The sequence below is a fragment of the Nasonia vitripennis genome, chromosome 5, assembly GCF_009193385.2.
Source record: "Nasonia vitripennis strain AsymCx chromosome 5, Nvit_psr_1.1, whole genome shotgun sequence".
In the NCBI taxonomy this organism is placed as follows: Eukaryota; Metazoa; Arthropoda; class Insecta; order Hymenoptera; family Pteromalidae; genus Nasonia; species Nasonia vitripennis.
This window is the reverse complement of record NC_045761.1, coordinates 16,179,439-16,196,102: the sequence shown is the minus strand read 5'-3', so window position 1 is coordinate 16,196,102 and position 16,664 is coordinate 16,179,439. Positions and strand designations below refer to the sequence as shown.

General features: G+C 45.6%; 2 protein-coding genes across 2 annotated transcripts in view; both read left to right on the top strand.

Annotated features, from left to right (window-relative positions):
- Positions 1 to 16,664, top strand: part of LOC100114838 (cytochrome P450 4C1) — a 189,490-nt gene that overhangs the window by 117,509 nt on the left and 55,317 nt on the right. The gene's annotated exons all lie outside the window — the stretch shown is intronic.
- On the top strand, positions 6,125 to 7,098 carry LOC100114502. The gene is made up of 5 exons (XM_016986377.3): positions 6,125 to 6,271; positions 6,356 to 6,400; positions 6,489 to 6,521; positions 6,596 to 6,688; positions 6,772 to 7,098. Exons 1-5 carry the CDS (start codon positions 6,218 to 6,220, stop codon positions 6,964 to 6,966), a joined length of 420 nt encoding a protein of 139 aa, XP_016841866.1. The 5' UTR covers positions 6,125 to 6,217; the 3' UTR covers positions 6,967 to 7,098.

Below are 16,664 nucleotides of genomic sequence, written 5' to 3'. Positions count from 1 at the left end.
CTCGATTTGTTTTGATTCCGAGTCGCGACCGTATCTCACTCTCGTAACGACGTTGTCGAGTCTAATTCACCACAAGTTCAAACAAACTCGAATAGACCATCAAGCCGCGGCAGTGAAAAAAAGACATTTCAAATCCAACAATGGAACACTATTGTGCCTTATTAGCTTATTAGCCACACTCGCGTCGAGTACAACGAGCCTCGTCTTCAAACTCTGATTAACCGTTATAGCCTCGCGTCCATTCAAGCGTCCGAGCAATGAAGCCCGAGAAGAGCCGCGACACACATCATCGTCGCGTGGAAGCCCAGCCGATCCACGCGCGCTTCTGCACGCGAATATGCCGTTTGGCTGCAGTAGAAACGTACATCCAAGGATGATATTTGTTATTGCCGGCACGTGCAATAAGTGTCTGCGCTGTCCACACATTCATAGATCTCGAGGAGCAGCCCGTTGTACGTATCCTACAGACAGCCTACGGCGGCACGACGTTCGATTCTTTGATCATTCGCGCGCGTGTATACCTACCGCTGCGAATCGTCGAGGACGAGTCGAGCTCGCTCTTGGGAAATCGAGGATTTTTCCGTGATGAGTATTTTTGAAAAATCAATCAGCGCGACAAGTGATAACTTTCAGGCAAGCGCTCGTCCGACGCAAATTGAAGGAATGAGAAACGACGTTTGACAATGAGCTCCGACAGCCAATTCTCGGGGATGCGTCAACCGTCGGCTACTTTTCTATAACAGTGGCAGCGGTAGCAGCCGATAATCCATTTGGCCGCGGGCATTTTTCAATATCCGTTTTACGAGTAAATAAATTTCGCATTTAGCACGTCTGCGAATGCAATAAAAAAGGCTCATCTTCGAGGAGCTCCCGAGAGACTCGCGTGTGTGTGTATGCAGTCTGCAGACTGCAGCGAGGCGAAACACAGACGTAGCGAAATTCCGGTTAAAGTTCCACGCTCACTTAGCAATAATTCAGTCTGGCCGGGTTACTCTTCTCTCTCTCGGAGCCTTCTTTCTTTCGCCCGTCGCCTATAACCCCGGAGAGCCTCTCGTCCTCTCTTTCTCCGTCTTCCTCGCACCGACGGCTGCACCTTCTTCCCCCTTTCCAGCTCCTCTTCTACTTCATCTTCCTCTGCAGCAGCGGGAGCAGTAGCGTCGTTGTCGTTTTCACCTTCTCCCCCTCGCAGTACGTTTGTAACGTGCCAATATCGATAATTCAGGAGCCCGCGCGCAAAAAGCCGAACGATCGGTTTTGCACCAATGTGTCCGTTGCGCGCTTTATCCTTTTTCTCCTACTGCTTCGCTCCTCACTCGTTTCTCTTGTGCTTCAGCAGCAGCAGCAGCCGCTACTCCCATTGAGATCGTGCTATCTGCTGCGCGTATACCGGCAACTTGCTCCCGCGGCAATATTGTAAACAACGAGATACGATAGAGCCAATGAACTACACGAGGCTTAAAAAGTACCACCGCAGACCGGCTTAAAAAGGGATTGGATGTCTATGCTGTTTTTGCAATAAACATCCTAGTTCAGAAGTCTGCTCCTCTCTCCTCTCTTCGCCGAGTTATTATTTATGTTTTAATCGTGAGAATGCCTTCGCTCCGCCAGCGCATTACACACATTGTACACTGAAGAGAAACGAGATTTTCGCAAGAACGAAATTTCAACTCGAGTCTGCACATATAATGGATAGTGCGTGCAGCGGAACCTGCGACCCAAAAGAGTTGGGGGGAAAAAGGGTAAGAGGACTCGCGCGCCGGGCAATAATATCTATGCTAAACCGCCTACGCTCTCGCTCTCGTCTTTACGGCGATTGAGGTACGGTCGGGTTGTAAGTCGTGTCGAGGGCGCATAAACCAATCGCTCTCTCTCTCTCTCTCTCTCTCGCTCTACCCGAACGAGCCGCGGATCGGAGAGGAAGAGCAGAGTGGTATCCATTTCACGAGCGATGGAGACATCGTGTGCTTCTTCGATTCCACGGGCCCCGAATGCTAATTCTTCGCGAGCGGGAGATACACAAGTGCGCGACGCGTGCGCTCGAGATAAACGTTATGTGTACAGCTTCGATTTTCCCGGCGTTTGTTTTCGTTTTCGAAAGTCCTTTTTTCTCTCCCTCGAAAAACTCAGATGTCTATCTCCTGATTGACTCGATTCTAAACTCTCGCGCAGCTTGCGAGCATCGTTTTTCCACCTGCAGCGGGAGCAACGGACTGGCAGGTTTGTTTTATACTCGCCGGCGCCCGCATGATTCTCGCGCTCGCATCGCATTACACTTTTACAAGGAATGCCTTCGCGGCCGTAGTGGCGGTTACTTCATCCAGCTATGAAATTTATCTACTCTGGCTCTCTCGGACGTTTTTTTCCTCTTCGACTCTCCCTCCCCGCGCACAACATGCTTTTGCAAAATAAGGCGCAATTACACGCGTGCCTGAGTGACACGAGCCGAAAAGTACACTCGGGCCGGCTAATGATTACAAATGACCGCCGGGAGAACGGTAATCGACGTTTTTGTGCCACGCGTCCGAAGGGAGTTGAATGCTGCGATGTGTGCTTAATGAGAATATTATATGTATTTTCGCGTCTTTCTTCTCCGCGCGCGCGCGCGCGCGGCCCGAAAGTGAAAGTGTTGCCCTGCAGTTATGTGTGCGCGCGCGCGCATTATAACGAGTGTACAATGCCGCCCGGTATGTTTTATACATTTTATTACTTAACGGAGACTGAGAGGCCTTTTTTTATAATATATAGTTTCACACTCGCGCGCGCCGGTATAACTGACACGCAAATGTATTGTATCGACCGCCGCCGCCGCCGCGTGGATTTTTCAGCCTCGTTCGGCCGCGCATTGCGTCACTCGCATATCGTCTAAATAAACACGCGCGGATAGTTTCGCGCATTGTGCTCGCGCTTGGGGGCTTATCTGGCCGTGGATATCAAAAAGTTTCTCCTCCGATTCGGGAATGAAAGTCTGCGTATAGGCACAGAGGCTGCATTATTAATTGCGCGTAATTCATACCGCGCTAATAACGCTTTGTTGCGCGGAAAATGGAAACAGCGAGCTACTCGTTATCGCGTTTATCGCGAGTTATATCCCTCTCAGTTACAGCAGCGGCAGAAATTAAATGTAAAAGCCCCGAAGCATCAATCCGGTCTTGCATTCGACAATGAGCGGGCAGCGCCGGGATATTCCGTTACACACTGGGCTGGTCCGAATTCAGCGGCACGCCATCAATATCTCCGGCTCCAGCGCGCCGCAGCAGCGAAATTATTCCGTCGCTCGCAGAACAAACAAACGCGCATCTCGATATCTCCTCCCCGCGGTATATCGGGAGCCCGATAATAATATACAATTTGCAAAAAGAAAAGCGGCGACCAGGGCCGGCAATCGTGTCATCGTAAAGTGATCCCTCGGCGATTTTCGGCAGCCTCTCGCGCTCTCTCATGCGCGCGCTCGATACACATCGGAGTGGTATACGCTGCGCTTGCGCGCGCGAGAGATGCTAATTTATGGCGGCGTGCGTGTGTACGTGGGTCGTACGCGCGCAGATTGTGGCCGCGATAAGGAGGACTCGCTGCGCGCGCATGAGTTATTGCGAGTTTGGCATGTGCGCTCGCGTTAAATTCAATAAAGTTATTTTTGTCGGCTGCGGGAGAGAGAGAAAGAAAGATGCGGTCGTCGTTTCTCTTGCTTGCAATCGTCCTCTCTCACTCTCTCTGTCTATATATCCGCCTCCTCCCGAACGCGCGCCCCACCTTTCTCTCGTATGCACGCATGCACGACCGGCTCCTCTCTTGCAATGTCTCTCGAATCGCTGCGCGCAAATGCGGCGGTGGCGGCACCCCATTGAATTATCGGCGTTAAATTTCACATTTTACGCAAGCTTGTCAGCGCGGCTCCGTCGATGGAGACATTATAAATGTTAATTGCTCGGATTGCACAGTTATCTCGACCGCCGCCTTCATTCATCCCCCTTCTTCTCCCTTCCGCTTCTCTCTTTCTGCGACGACTTTCTTTGCGCGCATTTGCATCTCAATCTCCCCGTCGTCGAGCGACGCGTGATTTAACAGTCGTCCTGCCGAACCGCGTCGTGTTCTTTATTTCGAGGGGGAGCCAAGCAGCCGCGAGGATATGGAAGGAAAGTCACCTTCCCTCGCGCGCGTATTTTTAGATTAGCGCGTGCCGAGGCGCCGTTTTTAAGAGAGAGAGAGAAGCGAGGACGTACGACCGGCTTAAATTTTCGGATACCGCTGCTACGGCTTTTTGTCACGAAATTTCGAAAAAGCTCTCGCGGTGCGCACCGACTATCTCCGCGAGAGTTACTTCGTCCTCGCGGTTATACGGGGCCGGTGGATAATGACGATTTACGCCCGCCTCGGCTCAACTTTATTATCCGCGGCTCGGCGCCTGTGTGTGTAAAGAAGCGCGGACTCGAAGGCACTTTTTCCAAACACGAGCAACGACGCGTCTGTGTAACGAAGCAAATTAACCCAGTTATACGAGCGGTCGATTTATTCTCTCCGCACATCGGCCCCTTCCTCTTACACGCATCGGCGAGTGCGCGCTCGACACCTACGACTACCGTGCTCCCGAAAAGCGAGCGTTCGCTGTGTCCTTTACACAATGCGCGCAGGACATAATTATGCAGGTAGGCCTGCTTGTAACGTCGTCGCGCCCCGCAGGAAATGGCTTCTGGCGCGCAGCCGGAAGTTGTCGTCGTCGAGTCTCCGGCAGCGCGTGCCGGCCACGCGACCGAGTCGCCGCGTGCGTATGTTTAAGCGCTCTAATGGGATGATTGCGCGACGCCAACGGCCGCGGGAAAAGCACGCTTTTGTTTGCGCCGCCGCACTCGTTTCGATTATAGGAGCATGTTTGCGCGCACCGGCACTCGATGCCCGTTTTCCGCCAATTATCATCGACACGCGTTCGATTGAGTGGCACTTTCGACTGTCCGCAGGAGAGGATATTCGGACAGGTAATATGCGCTGGACTGTGTCCTTCTCACGAGAGCTGTGCAGTGAGCTTGGATTTTCGTGTGAAAATTCGGAATGACGGGGCTATCAACGATGATGACGATTTTTCCCAACTTTGATTTGCACTCGATGCGGCTTAAGTGGAAGCTTTTCTTTGCTTTGAATTTTGCTTCCTTTTTCGAAAAAGCTTCGTAATAGTAAACATCGAATTTTTCTTGGAATGCTAGCATCGGAAACCTCTTTTAAAGTTTGCGGAAGCAAAAAACATTTGTTTTTAAATATACTAATATTCAGTTATTATTATTTTACTCTTGTATCATATTATTTTGACAAAAACGATTATACGTAATTGTTCAAATGAAAATAATTCAATGCACTACACTTACTCCCCGGTAGAAAATTAGCTGGATGATCTGGCCGCGAAACTATCTTTTGGGCAGTTCTAAAAACATTTTCTGCGCAGATTCTTCGAAAATTTCTGCGCAGAGTTTGGTAGCATCGGCCAGAATCTGGCCGGGAAGTTAATTTTAAAAAGAGCCCCTAACCTTAAATTATAAAAGTGTACATCCTACCTGTAAATAAGAACTTCGTAAATAAATCTCTAGGAGACGACGTTGATACTGGCCAGGTACCTCGGGGAGCGTTGCCGTCACGATATTCGTGTTCTGCGACCTCAAAAACCCCCGAGTAACGAATTTCAACTAATTATGTTTTAAATTCTATCGAAACTCCAGGAGAAAACTCGTTTTCATTAATGTATAACCTCAAAATCCTTACTATTATTTTGCTTTCCACCAGATTCTGGCCGAGTACCGTCGCCACTGGGAGTAGATTTTGCCCAGATTCTCCAAGATATTCTGGCCACCCAGCATAAAATTCGCCAGATTCTGCGCAGATATGGGGAAAATTTTCTACCAGGGCTTCAAGTGATATAACTATATTTTTGCGTTTGTATAAATTTGTTTGAATACATTTTGTTAACTAGGACGCAGATACTGTGTGCGTAAGAAGTCGTAACAATAGACCTATGCGCAAATATTTTCGAGCAACTCATAGAGAGGTAGAATAGCCGAAGGTTGTCTAGTCGGTGCCTTTGTTGTCACAGATGTAACTTTGTTTTTCTCCAGTTGCATTTTTTAAGTATAAATAAGGGGCCCGGTAATGAGTTTGCATCAGTCGATCGAGTTCTCTCATCGAACTAACTTGTTGCCAAGTATTAAAAAATTATTAAATATACTATACTTCCATCATGTCTGCTCTGAAGACTGTGTTCGTTCTTTTGGTCTGCGCTACATTCGCCTTGGTAAGTGATTTAAGTTTGTTTTTTATTGTTATGTATTATATAGTGAATCGTAAGATCGTGGTGTAACATACGCTGTGTTTTTAGGGTTTCCATCTTGACTCCAGAGTTAAGCGAGCTACAAGCGACTCGGTACTGGACATGATTACAGTTTTAAAATTTAAGATAATAATTATTTTATATAGTATAAAAGAGTAAAATTCTAATTTCAATTATTTAGGCGATTTCTTCTACCAGTGATTCTGCTGACACGGTAAAAAACAGAAAATTAAGAATTAAAAATGTAAAAATAATGTTTTTTCTAACTAACTTATCAAAATATTTTAGACAAACTCGGACAGCATCTCCTCATCTTTGAACACTGGAAACACCGCAAGTGCAATGCAAAATGCAGCTGGCACGATCGGAAGTGACATAAAGGTAAAACCATTGAAATTTAAAAATAGTATTTGAATAAATATTGTTTTAAAAATTATGTTTGTAAATTAACTCTCTTTAAAAAGGGCGCCGCATCGAGGGTGCAAAACGCTTTCAACTCGACCTACCAGGAGGAGAAAGACTCCGTCTCGGACAGCTGGAATAACGTCAAGGGATTAATCCACCAGAACATCGAAACCGGAGCCAACCTTACTAAGACGGCCTTTGACCTCGGCACCATCTTTCCGAAATTTGGCAAGAATTTGATCATTGGAAACTAGGCGTCTACCACATCATCGGCGATGACAACGATCTGTGGATTTTTTCTATCAAACATTATAATGATTTAGATGTATCGACAAAAAAAAATGTTTTTGCGTGAATAAAAAATATTGATTTTTATAATAATTTAATTGATCTGTTTTAGTCTTTCATTTCACGAAGAGTAATTTTTACTACTAATTTTTTCATTCTTATGTAGAACTAGATATAAACATTTTGCGGCGTTCGTTTAAATACTTCGGTCGGTCATGAGTCAAGTTGAAAAACGCAAAGTATTTTGTTAAAACTGTCCGGCACACCTTTTGAAATAAAGATAGAACATTTTGAAAGATATGAGGTTTCAAATTAGTTTTGTATAGTTGCTACAGTTATAGTTTACAGTCAGAGCTCCAGTTCGATAATCGGTAATACTCATCTGGAACTGCAAAATTGATACGTCGCGTTATTAAGCCTCAGCTGACTTAACCTTGTCACAAACTATATCATACGCTCTCAATTATCAGTTCATAGTCAGGACGTGACACAACAATGCATTTCATTTTTCGAAGTGAAAAATAACAAAAATTTTCTAATTTATTTTTTTAACCGATTTAAATAAAGATTGAAAGACAAATTTTGCCAAAAGTAAAAAAGCAACCGTCAAGTTCCAGTCATAAACTACCAGCCCAGCAGCAGTCCTGAGCAGCAACAAAGCGTCGTCCTTGCATGCATCGTGTCCGCATAAAAATGCATATTAGCCTAGACCTCAAATAATTACGCATGTCAACTGCGGCGCGACTATCTCTTGAAATCGTGCGGGTAGTCGGCCGCGACGCGCAGCTTTTCGACTCGGTAATGCATCAACACAGCACGAGGACGAGGAGGAGGAGGCACCTGCGCGCGTGCCGCCACACATGCACACGCAACGCGACGCACCGACTGTGACCAACCCCTTACGGCAGCAGTGTGTATTTATGTATTTCAAGCGCAGGAGGTCATCACTGTCTGCCTGAAGATGTAGGGCTGAAGTTTTGTTTTTGGCACTGGTCGCTATGGAGCTGAAGTTTTCCTTTCAAACCGTCATTCTGAAATTGAAATTGCGTCGATGTGCCTGCATGTTGTCATCGTAAGAGTTAGAATTCACAACGTATTTTAGGGCCAAATTCTATGCTTCTACCTCATCGAGTTTAGTTGAGTCATGAATTCCTGCAATTGATAACATTATTTTAATTTTATTTATTTATTAATAGACAATTATTACGCAAAAATTTATATTTCATAATGATTGCTTAAAATATTTTCCTTTCTTTACCAGATTAATTTGTAATAAGAAATTTATTCAAATTGAATATTATAGCGTATAGCGCGGCCTAAGCAGCAGGCCTAACAAGGCTGTTTTGGCATAGGTAACGCACTTTCTAGATTCAGCGCACAAATCGTGCTAAGGGAAATAGAAAAGTGCCTATAAGCCACCTATCTTCGCTCACCAGAGACAAAATGACGGTAATAAGATAATTAAAGCAAGTCTTTTTTTCTCCCCTTTCCAAAAACACGTCATTCTTACGATACAAAATTTTTCTGAAGCTAAAAGAAAAAATACTGATGTGCAAAAACTCTCATAATTAGAATAAAAGTCAAAAGATGTTTTTTTTCTTTGTACATTCGAGCGCGTATTTTAAATAAGAGACCAATTATTAACCATCAAAAATGTATTCTCAAAGCATATTTTTGAAAACAAGGTATTCTAAAAATCTCTAAAAAAAATTAACTCTTAAAAAAGTAAAAGGTTAGGCGAGTTTGATATATTCCGCAACAAAATTACAGATAAAAAATAACTGAAATCAATCAAACAACGTCAAGTTTATTATATTTAATCGTAATGAAGCAAAGAACAACTCTCAAGATAATTACTACGTCACTTTCCATGCCCGTTTCATTTTGTTTATTGGTGAACAACTAAATTTTCTTTTTATATATATTAGAACGTCATACAAACACTATAAGTACAATGACTAACCTTTTACTTTTTTAAGAGATAATTTTTTTTAGAGATTTTAATCCTTTTTTTGTAACATTTTTATTACTAAGATGAAATCACTGATTGTTCTAATATACATCGCCTTCGAATGATTTTTACACCTAGACACAAAAAACCACGGAGCGTGCCACCTAGACCTTGTCATCGGCTACCCTGGCATGCTAGTTACTGTTACAGCTCCAGAACGCAGAGTATGCACTGGCAACCTCTTGATTCAAAATATCGTAATATATTATTATATTTTCTTGAGAAAGCAATTCTCATCTGTATATAGCCTTGCGGCTAACTTCACGGTCCTAACACTTCTTGCGGCTAACTTAACGGTCCTTTCACATTTCGGGCTGAAGAAGAAAAACGTAATTTTAGCATGCGTGGATTATACACTCACATATTATAAAAATAAGCAGCCTTTTCATTAATATTTTTGTTGGAAATCATAGTTTAGCTCAGAAAACATACTAATAAGCTAAAAAATCTTACGAACAGTAACAATAAGCATTTTTTTCTGTATCATAAAAAATCCGAACACCAATATAGAAGTAAATAGTGTCACGGGCGCCGCGGCTACTTCGTCTGCTTCTCAAACTCGCCTTCGTAGCGCTACCGCGCCACTTGATGGTCTATTTTCAAAAATTATTTGACTTACGCAGTCCGTATTGATAATTAGGATAATTTCCCAGGACGATTGTGAGATCCAATAAAGTGCTCAAAGCAAACACATCTATGGGTAGACAGACAATGCAGCGCAGGGTAATCGTTTACCTTCGGCAAACAGCTCTCTTCCTGAGCCATAAAACACAGAGTCGCGCTCGCGCGCGCGGCTTCTATACCGAAAAATTACGACCGGAAAGCAAGGAAGCGTCGTTCCAAATTAAATTAATCGTGCAGAGCGCGAGCCCGCGCGAGTTTAACAGCCTTTTGTGTGCATATCCCACGAGTCGCGCTGCAACAAACAGCGCAGCAGCATTATACAGCGCGTGGCGAGCGTGTGCTAGCACTTTCCATCTAAAGTTAGTTGCTCGTTACACAATGCAATATGATAGAAGCGCGCTTACCCGCTCCTGACGTTAATTGTCTATAACATAATCGTAACTCCTTCTCCGGTCCCTTCCAATACGTCGTTGCACTCCTTTCCTCTTCGTTACGCGACGTATAATATCCGAGATGTTTACGATTACGACGCCACACCGGCACCGGCGGCTTTGTATTCCAGAAACGCAGAAACTATAGCACCCAACGCATGCAGATGGCCCACATCGGTTGAAGTGTGAGTCGTATACGCATGCTTTATAGCTCCTCCAGAGAGTAACTCGATCACGACCATAACCGCCCCGGCGAGTCGAAATAAATTCCAAGGAACCTGCTGCTACTCAGACGATCGAGATCCTCGGGGGTTTACAAGAAGGTGCGCGCGCGCCACTTGCGACCACCAAGATGTACCTGCGGGGTGGCGATATACGCGGCCAGCGATGCATGATTCCGAGCCGACCATATGGCCCCGGCGAGTTGACGCGTGCCCCGCTGCTATACAGATATACGCGCCGACAACAGCAACCCTCCGAGCGGGCCCCTCGCGGCCCGAAATCCGACGGACGATCGCTCTAAGCTGGATACTGCCCTCTTGGCCGTTTCGTGTTTTCGTCGTAAATTTTCCGTTGCTGTGCGCGCCCAGTGTTTTATGGAAAATCGGGACGGGCGTGAATTCCCTCTTACAAATTGAGATGTCTCCCATTGTGCCCGCTTCTTTGAACCGTCCTCCCGTTCTTTATTCCTTCGCGTATATCAAACTGGGAGAAATAGCGGCGATCGTCGCAACGATTTTCAACAATTCGGAAAATAAAATAGCGCCATAAGAGTTGGAAAAAAAACGACCGGCAATTAGTCAGCCCGAGAGCTAATTAAAAATTCGAAAGCGAGGAAACCGCTGGCTGAAAACGAGTTGGCCCTCGAATTTCCACTCGATTTCCATATGCACAGAGACCACCAGCCCACCGGTGTAATGAGCTCGGCGCGCACCTTAGCAGGTGGTGTCGGGCCCGCCACCCGTGGCCCGGCCAGTAATCACGCAAGCATGAATCCGCCACTTTAAGAAGCAACAGAAGCGGCATGCTATACGTGAGCTCACCCTCTCGGACCTCCTCCGGCGCACCTGCACCCCCAAGAAAGCCGGACGAGCCAGGGGTTGCACCTTCCTCGCTTCCTCTTCCTCTCTATATCTATCGCTTTCTCTGCTCAGCCAGGCGTGCATCCGCGACTGGAGGTGCAAGTGCCGCGCGATTTTCCGGTCACCTTGGGGCCTATACCATAGCTGTAACCACCCTCCAAGAGGGCAAGTGCGCCGTGGTCTCGTGAGCGTGACAGACAGGTGACACGCGCGCCGGCACGCGCGCCACTTACTTTTTTCGAGCGACTGGTTCTTGTATATAAATAAATTGCCAACTCCCCCTCGACGTCTTGGGCTCGCCTCGTCCTTTTCCTTGCTCGACTTCTTGAGGGGTTCCTTCTAACGGTCGCAGCGAGGATTGCGGGCCGTTGGCGGGTTGCGGTTACCCTATGGGGTCTGCCGGCCGCACTTACTTCTCCTCGCGTGACGAGTACGACTGTTGCACGAATCGAGAGTTGCATCTTTTTTTCAGCCGCTTAACATTTTTCGCTTCGGAAGCATATTCAATGAGATGTACTCCCGTTCGCATTGTTCACCGTATTGTACAATTTGCGCCTCGTGTATAATGACCTGGCATCTCGTACACGCCCAGCCCGTCCTCCTGGCGTACACCCGCCGCGACTGTATACATATCTCATGCAAATTTTAAACGTGCGTGCGGACACTATACACGTATATATTGTGCATGCATCGATCGCGACTGCTCTGCTCTCTCGCTCAAAGCACAAGGGTAAGGGGGTACGAAAATAAATAGGGATTAAGCACGATAAGATCCCGGTTTACATCGGTCTTTGATAGCCCAGACTCGGCGCTCGCGCTCGGCTGGTTTATCCGGATCGCAGATAATCTCTCCGTCTCACTCTCCCTCCCCGCGTACACCTCTCTCTCTCTCTCTCTCTATCTCTCTCTCTCTCTCTCTCTCTCTCTCTCTCTCTCTCTCTCTCTCTCTCTCTCTTTCTCTCGCTTCCGAAGCTGCAGCTTCGTAGCCCAACCAGTCGGACAGGTGACTTATTGCATCGATTCGAGATGACCAAACTGTGCCGAGCAAATATAAATAACGGCATCGATCCGATCTCTCTCTATCTCCCTCTCTTCCCCTGGCGATCGAAACCGCTGCACCGAGAGGATATTGTCTCGCCGCAAAAATCTAATTATTTATCCATAGGAAATATACACGACGATTTAATCTTGGCCGGGCTCGCGCTCGCGCGCGAGGGATCTCTGTTTCTCGTGGCGCGACAACATCAATTCGTAATACGATCGCTTTGTTGCGCGCGTCTCTTTCTCTTACCTCTCGCACGCGCGGGGATAGTCGAGAGCGTTTTCCAAAGCGAGCGACATTTTTATCGATTGGCGTCTCGAGCCGAAGCTTGTAAGGAGGAACTTTTATTCCTCCTTTTTTCGCGCGCGCCGACTCGAGTTCGCTCTCGGTATGCCGGCTTTATGTATCAATTTGACGATTCGTTTTGTTCCTCGTCGCGACTTCACTGTAAAGCTTGTCTGCGCCCCCGCAAATTTCATGCGAAACGGTAGATTTGTATTGATCTCCCAGATAAATGATTGTGTTGTTTTTTCGTCGGACGATTTTCCAGCGCATGGCGACACGCGCCAAACGCGAAAAATCACACCAGCAAACAATGAATGCTTCAAACGGGTGATTTGTTGCTGCGATTTCATTACCGTATTCCAAACACGTGTCGACCGCGCGGATTTCGCTCGCGCGCGCGCGACTGTTTTGGATCGGCGCAAACGAGTCGATTAACTCGCGCCGCGGCCGCGAGAGGCTGGTTGCAGTGCCAGAGTGACAGACTATTCATAAATCTATTTGATGGTAGAAAGTGTAGTCGCGCTATTATTCTATAACCGAGAAACGCGTCTGTGCACGTAATCCCCTACTCGACGAGTTATGTACACGTGCTGTCCTGCGCCGTGGCTGATAGGATAGAGACGTATAGCGAGCGCGGGATTGATTCATTAGCGCGTATTTTTGCGGCTATCTTGTCCCACGAGAGGGATGGGAATAGCGCGCAGCGGCGAAAAAATTCTAAACATGACTGGGAGATTAAACGCGGTGCTGGCCGTGATCGCGAGAGAGTATCGCGTGACGATAAAAAGTCTGAGGAAAGCCCCGTAGCACGCGCAGACACTGCCTCGAAAACGTCGTCGTCCTGTGTGGCGATGCACCTCTCGCTCTCCCCCCTGCCAACATAAAATCAAGCCGTTTATGGGTTTGGAACCTTCGTAATTCACATCATTGTCCATCCGCAATATTTACTGCAGCCTTCGTTATAGCCCCTGGCTCTCTTTCGCTCTGCTCTCTCTGCTCTCTCTCTCTCTCTCTCTCTCTCTCTCTCTCTCTCTCTCTCTCTCTCTCTCTCTTTCTCTCTTTCTACGTGCTGTGTACCTATATACTTGTATATAGCCGGTGCAGTGAGTGCATCCGAGCCAAGGTAGGCAGTTCTTGCCTTCTTCCTGATAATTTTTAGCCCGACGAGTGCGACGCGCTCATTTTTTTACGCGGCGAGTATTTAAATTGTGATTTAGTCGAGCGGGGCGTAACTTATGCTCGCTCTCGAGAGGCCCGAGCTCTCTCGCGGTAAAAATAATTGGATTAAATAAATATCGCAATAAAGTTAAGAAATGGCCGGCTGCTGTAGCGCGACTAATGTCGGGGCTCCGAGGAGCGAGATTTTTCAAGAATTCGGTGACGCAGATACAAAGTAACAGTAACAAATTTCGCGCGTGCACTTTACGCGCCGAAAAGGTTATCGTTTAATTTACGGCGCGAACCGCACCAAGCTCGTGTAAATTTAATTATAATTTATGTCAACAATTTGCGTGGTTCACTCGTTTCCAAAAAAGTAGTCGCGATCGTTTAATGTACACTCGTCGGATCTTGCTTTTTCGACACAGTTCTCGTTAGAGTTCCAAGTGAGTAAAAAATATAATAAACCCGATGGGGAATGATTAGCAGTCCCTTTTGAATTCGAACACTATTTCGCGCAAAGCGCATTACCGTTTACTGCTGTTCAAAAGTTCGAATGTTGAAGCGAGGTTTTATGAGATGACGTTTTGTTTTTACGGTCGGCAACTATTAAACTTTTACTGCGCACGTGTCTTGACAAAAAACAAGGAAAAAGAAGAAGAAGCAGAATACTTTCCGAGCTTCTTCGCTGTCGAAACCTTTCACAACGAGGCGAAAATTCAAATTGTTCCCACCGAGGAAACAGCCAAAAGTGCGGCTTTCTCAATCTATTTACCACACAATGACTAATACACCCGCGAGCTCGTGTCCTACACGTAAAAAGTCGAATTTTGCAGAAGGCAAAACACGAGCTCGCTAACGCACGAACGAAGAAAGTATCCGTCTGCGCAGGCAGTTTCGCAGCACAAGCTATCTCGATATAATTTGTCGGCCGGTGTGCGTTGGAGTTGGTCGGCGGCGCTTTGTCGCTTATATTATGTTTCACGAACTCGCGCGCTCGCGCGAGCGTTTATTGCACGCATTTCTCCCGTGTGCCGATATTGCGCTCACTTCCACCGCGCGCGCGGGCTATTTACGTCGAGCCACGTAACGAGCGACGGCTCCTTTTTTCCTCCGGACTCTTTTACGGGGTTCGCGCGCTGCACATACGTATATGCTGGACGAAACGAGCGGTACTTCTTTCGGGGTTAATATCGTCTCCTGTTACGAGAGATGGAGTGAGGGAGAGCGAGAGAAGCCCACGCGACAATGGCGGCGAGTTGCTGTCATTGTCTTGGAAGCGGCGTACGCAGTTACGCACATGACAGCGTGTCGCTACATTTCGACTTTTTGGCTCGGCGCTGAGTTTTTGCATTCAAGGCATTTTTATGAGACCAGTTCCTTTTTCGTTCTTAAGTTTTTTTCGCGTCTGAGCGAGTTTAGATTTTGCATAGACCGCTTTTTTAGATTCGGAATTCGAGTGCATGAAGTTTTCTTATAAAAATTAGCCGAATAAAATTGCGTACGAAAATTCTAGAAGCCTGTATATTAATAGAGACATTAATATAAACGAAATAATGTTATTCCATTTCGCTGTATGTTTTGCCATTGTTCAGAAAAACGTACGGTGCTTGCTTTAGAAACTTGTTTATTTTATTGTGAAATTTTTATTGTGAGTCAGAAGTTTGATATTGGACCTTTTTTGGTTACGTTGAAGCGCTAGTGTGATCGATTGCGCAAGACCACCGTATTTAAAGACGATTGTTCGCTCGTCTACTACAGTGTTCTTTTTAATCTTGAACTGTGCGATTGATACAACATAAAATGTTCGCTAGGCTATCAAAACTACTTTTTGCTCTTGCTTTAGTTTGCTTGCTTTTCGCTGCAGATTATACGTTGGCTCAAGATGGTAAGGCATTACAAAGTTTTATTATAGTTCGGAAAACGATTTTTCTTTTAACTAACTGAATTTCTCTATTCCAAGCAGCTTATAAATCAGAATGCCTCTCCAAATGCCAAGGTAAGGAATATAAGATTTCCATTATTATATGTCTGCAATATAAGTATACGAATAATCATGTTTTTTGTTGTCTTTTACTTTAGATTCTTTCGATGAATACGAGTGCCTGAGCAAGTGCGAAGGTAGTGATTAAAAAAAAAATTAATTTCACAAAATATATAATGCATAAATAGTTAAATAATCGCATTGTGCATCACTTTGTTTTAGCTGAAGATCGTCCACGATGATCATGTACCAACAATTGAAGACAAATTATGTTATTTGTTGATATTAGTATAGACTTTCTCTACTTAAAATAATGTAAAACCTAAGAAATACGTATGTACTATGACAATAAAATCTCTTATCTCTTAAAAAGAATCATTCAAGCTATTCTTTGGCAATTCTAGTGCGATTCTATGAATACGAGGTTTCGGGTCACACAGTGTAGTAATAGGGCAGCTACTTCATCGTCTGTGCCACGTTCAATCATCTTCAACTCCCCTGCTACGATCTATTGACTTGACACACCACGAGGTTCTCAAAAGAAGAATTTCTTTATTTGATTTCCGGTTTCAAAAAAAAAGTACCTTCGACCTTTGTCGTCGAATGACAAAAACATGGACGTTAAATATTTTAGCAGTAATTTTTCTCAATTGTATCATATTATTGACAGACGGATTGATGTGTAAACTTGATAATTGAGCGGTACACCAGCGAGGAAGTAAAAACTAGTTAAAAAGGAAATATGCGATCGACTGGTACAGAAAAAATCTGACTGAAAAAATCAAAATTAATTAATAAAATTTTCAATCAATTTCCAAGCAAATCACTCGATTTCCCTCAACAAAAATAAACTTGCTCTATAAGCAGAAATCTCTCTCCAACCGTATCGCGAGCGAGCGGCAGCAGCAGTATCGAAAATCGGGCATCACGGGTGCTCGCGATAATAATTATGCAAGCGGCAGCGGCATCGCGAACGAGCCCATCGCGAAGCACGTGTTTGGAGCTCTCGCGCAGGATCCGCAGCTGAAAACACGTGTATTCCGTTAA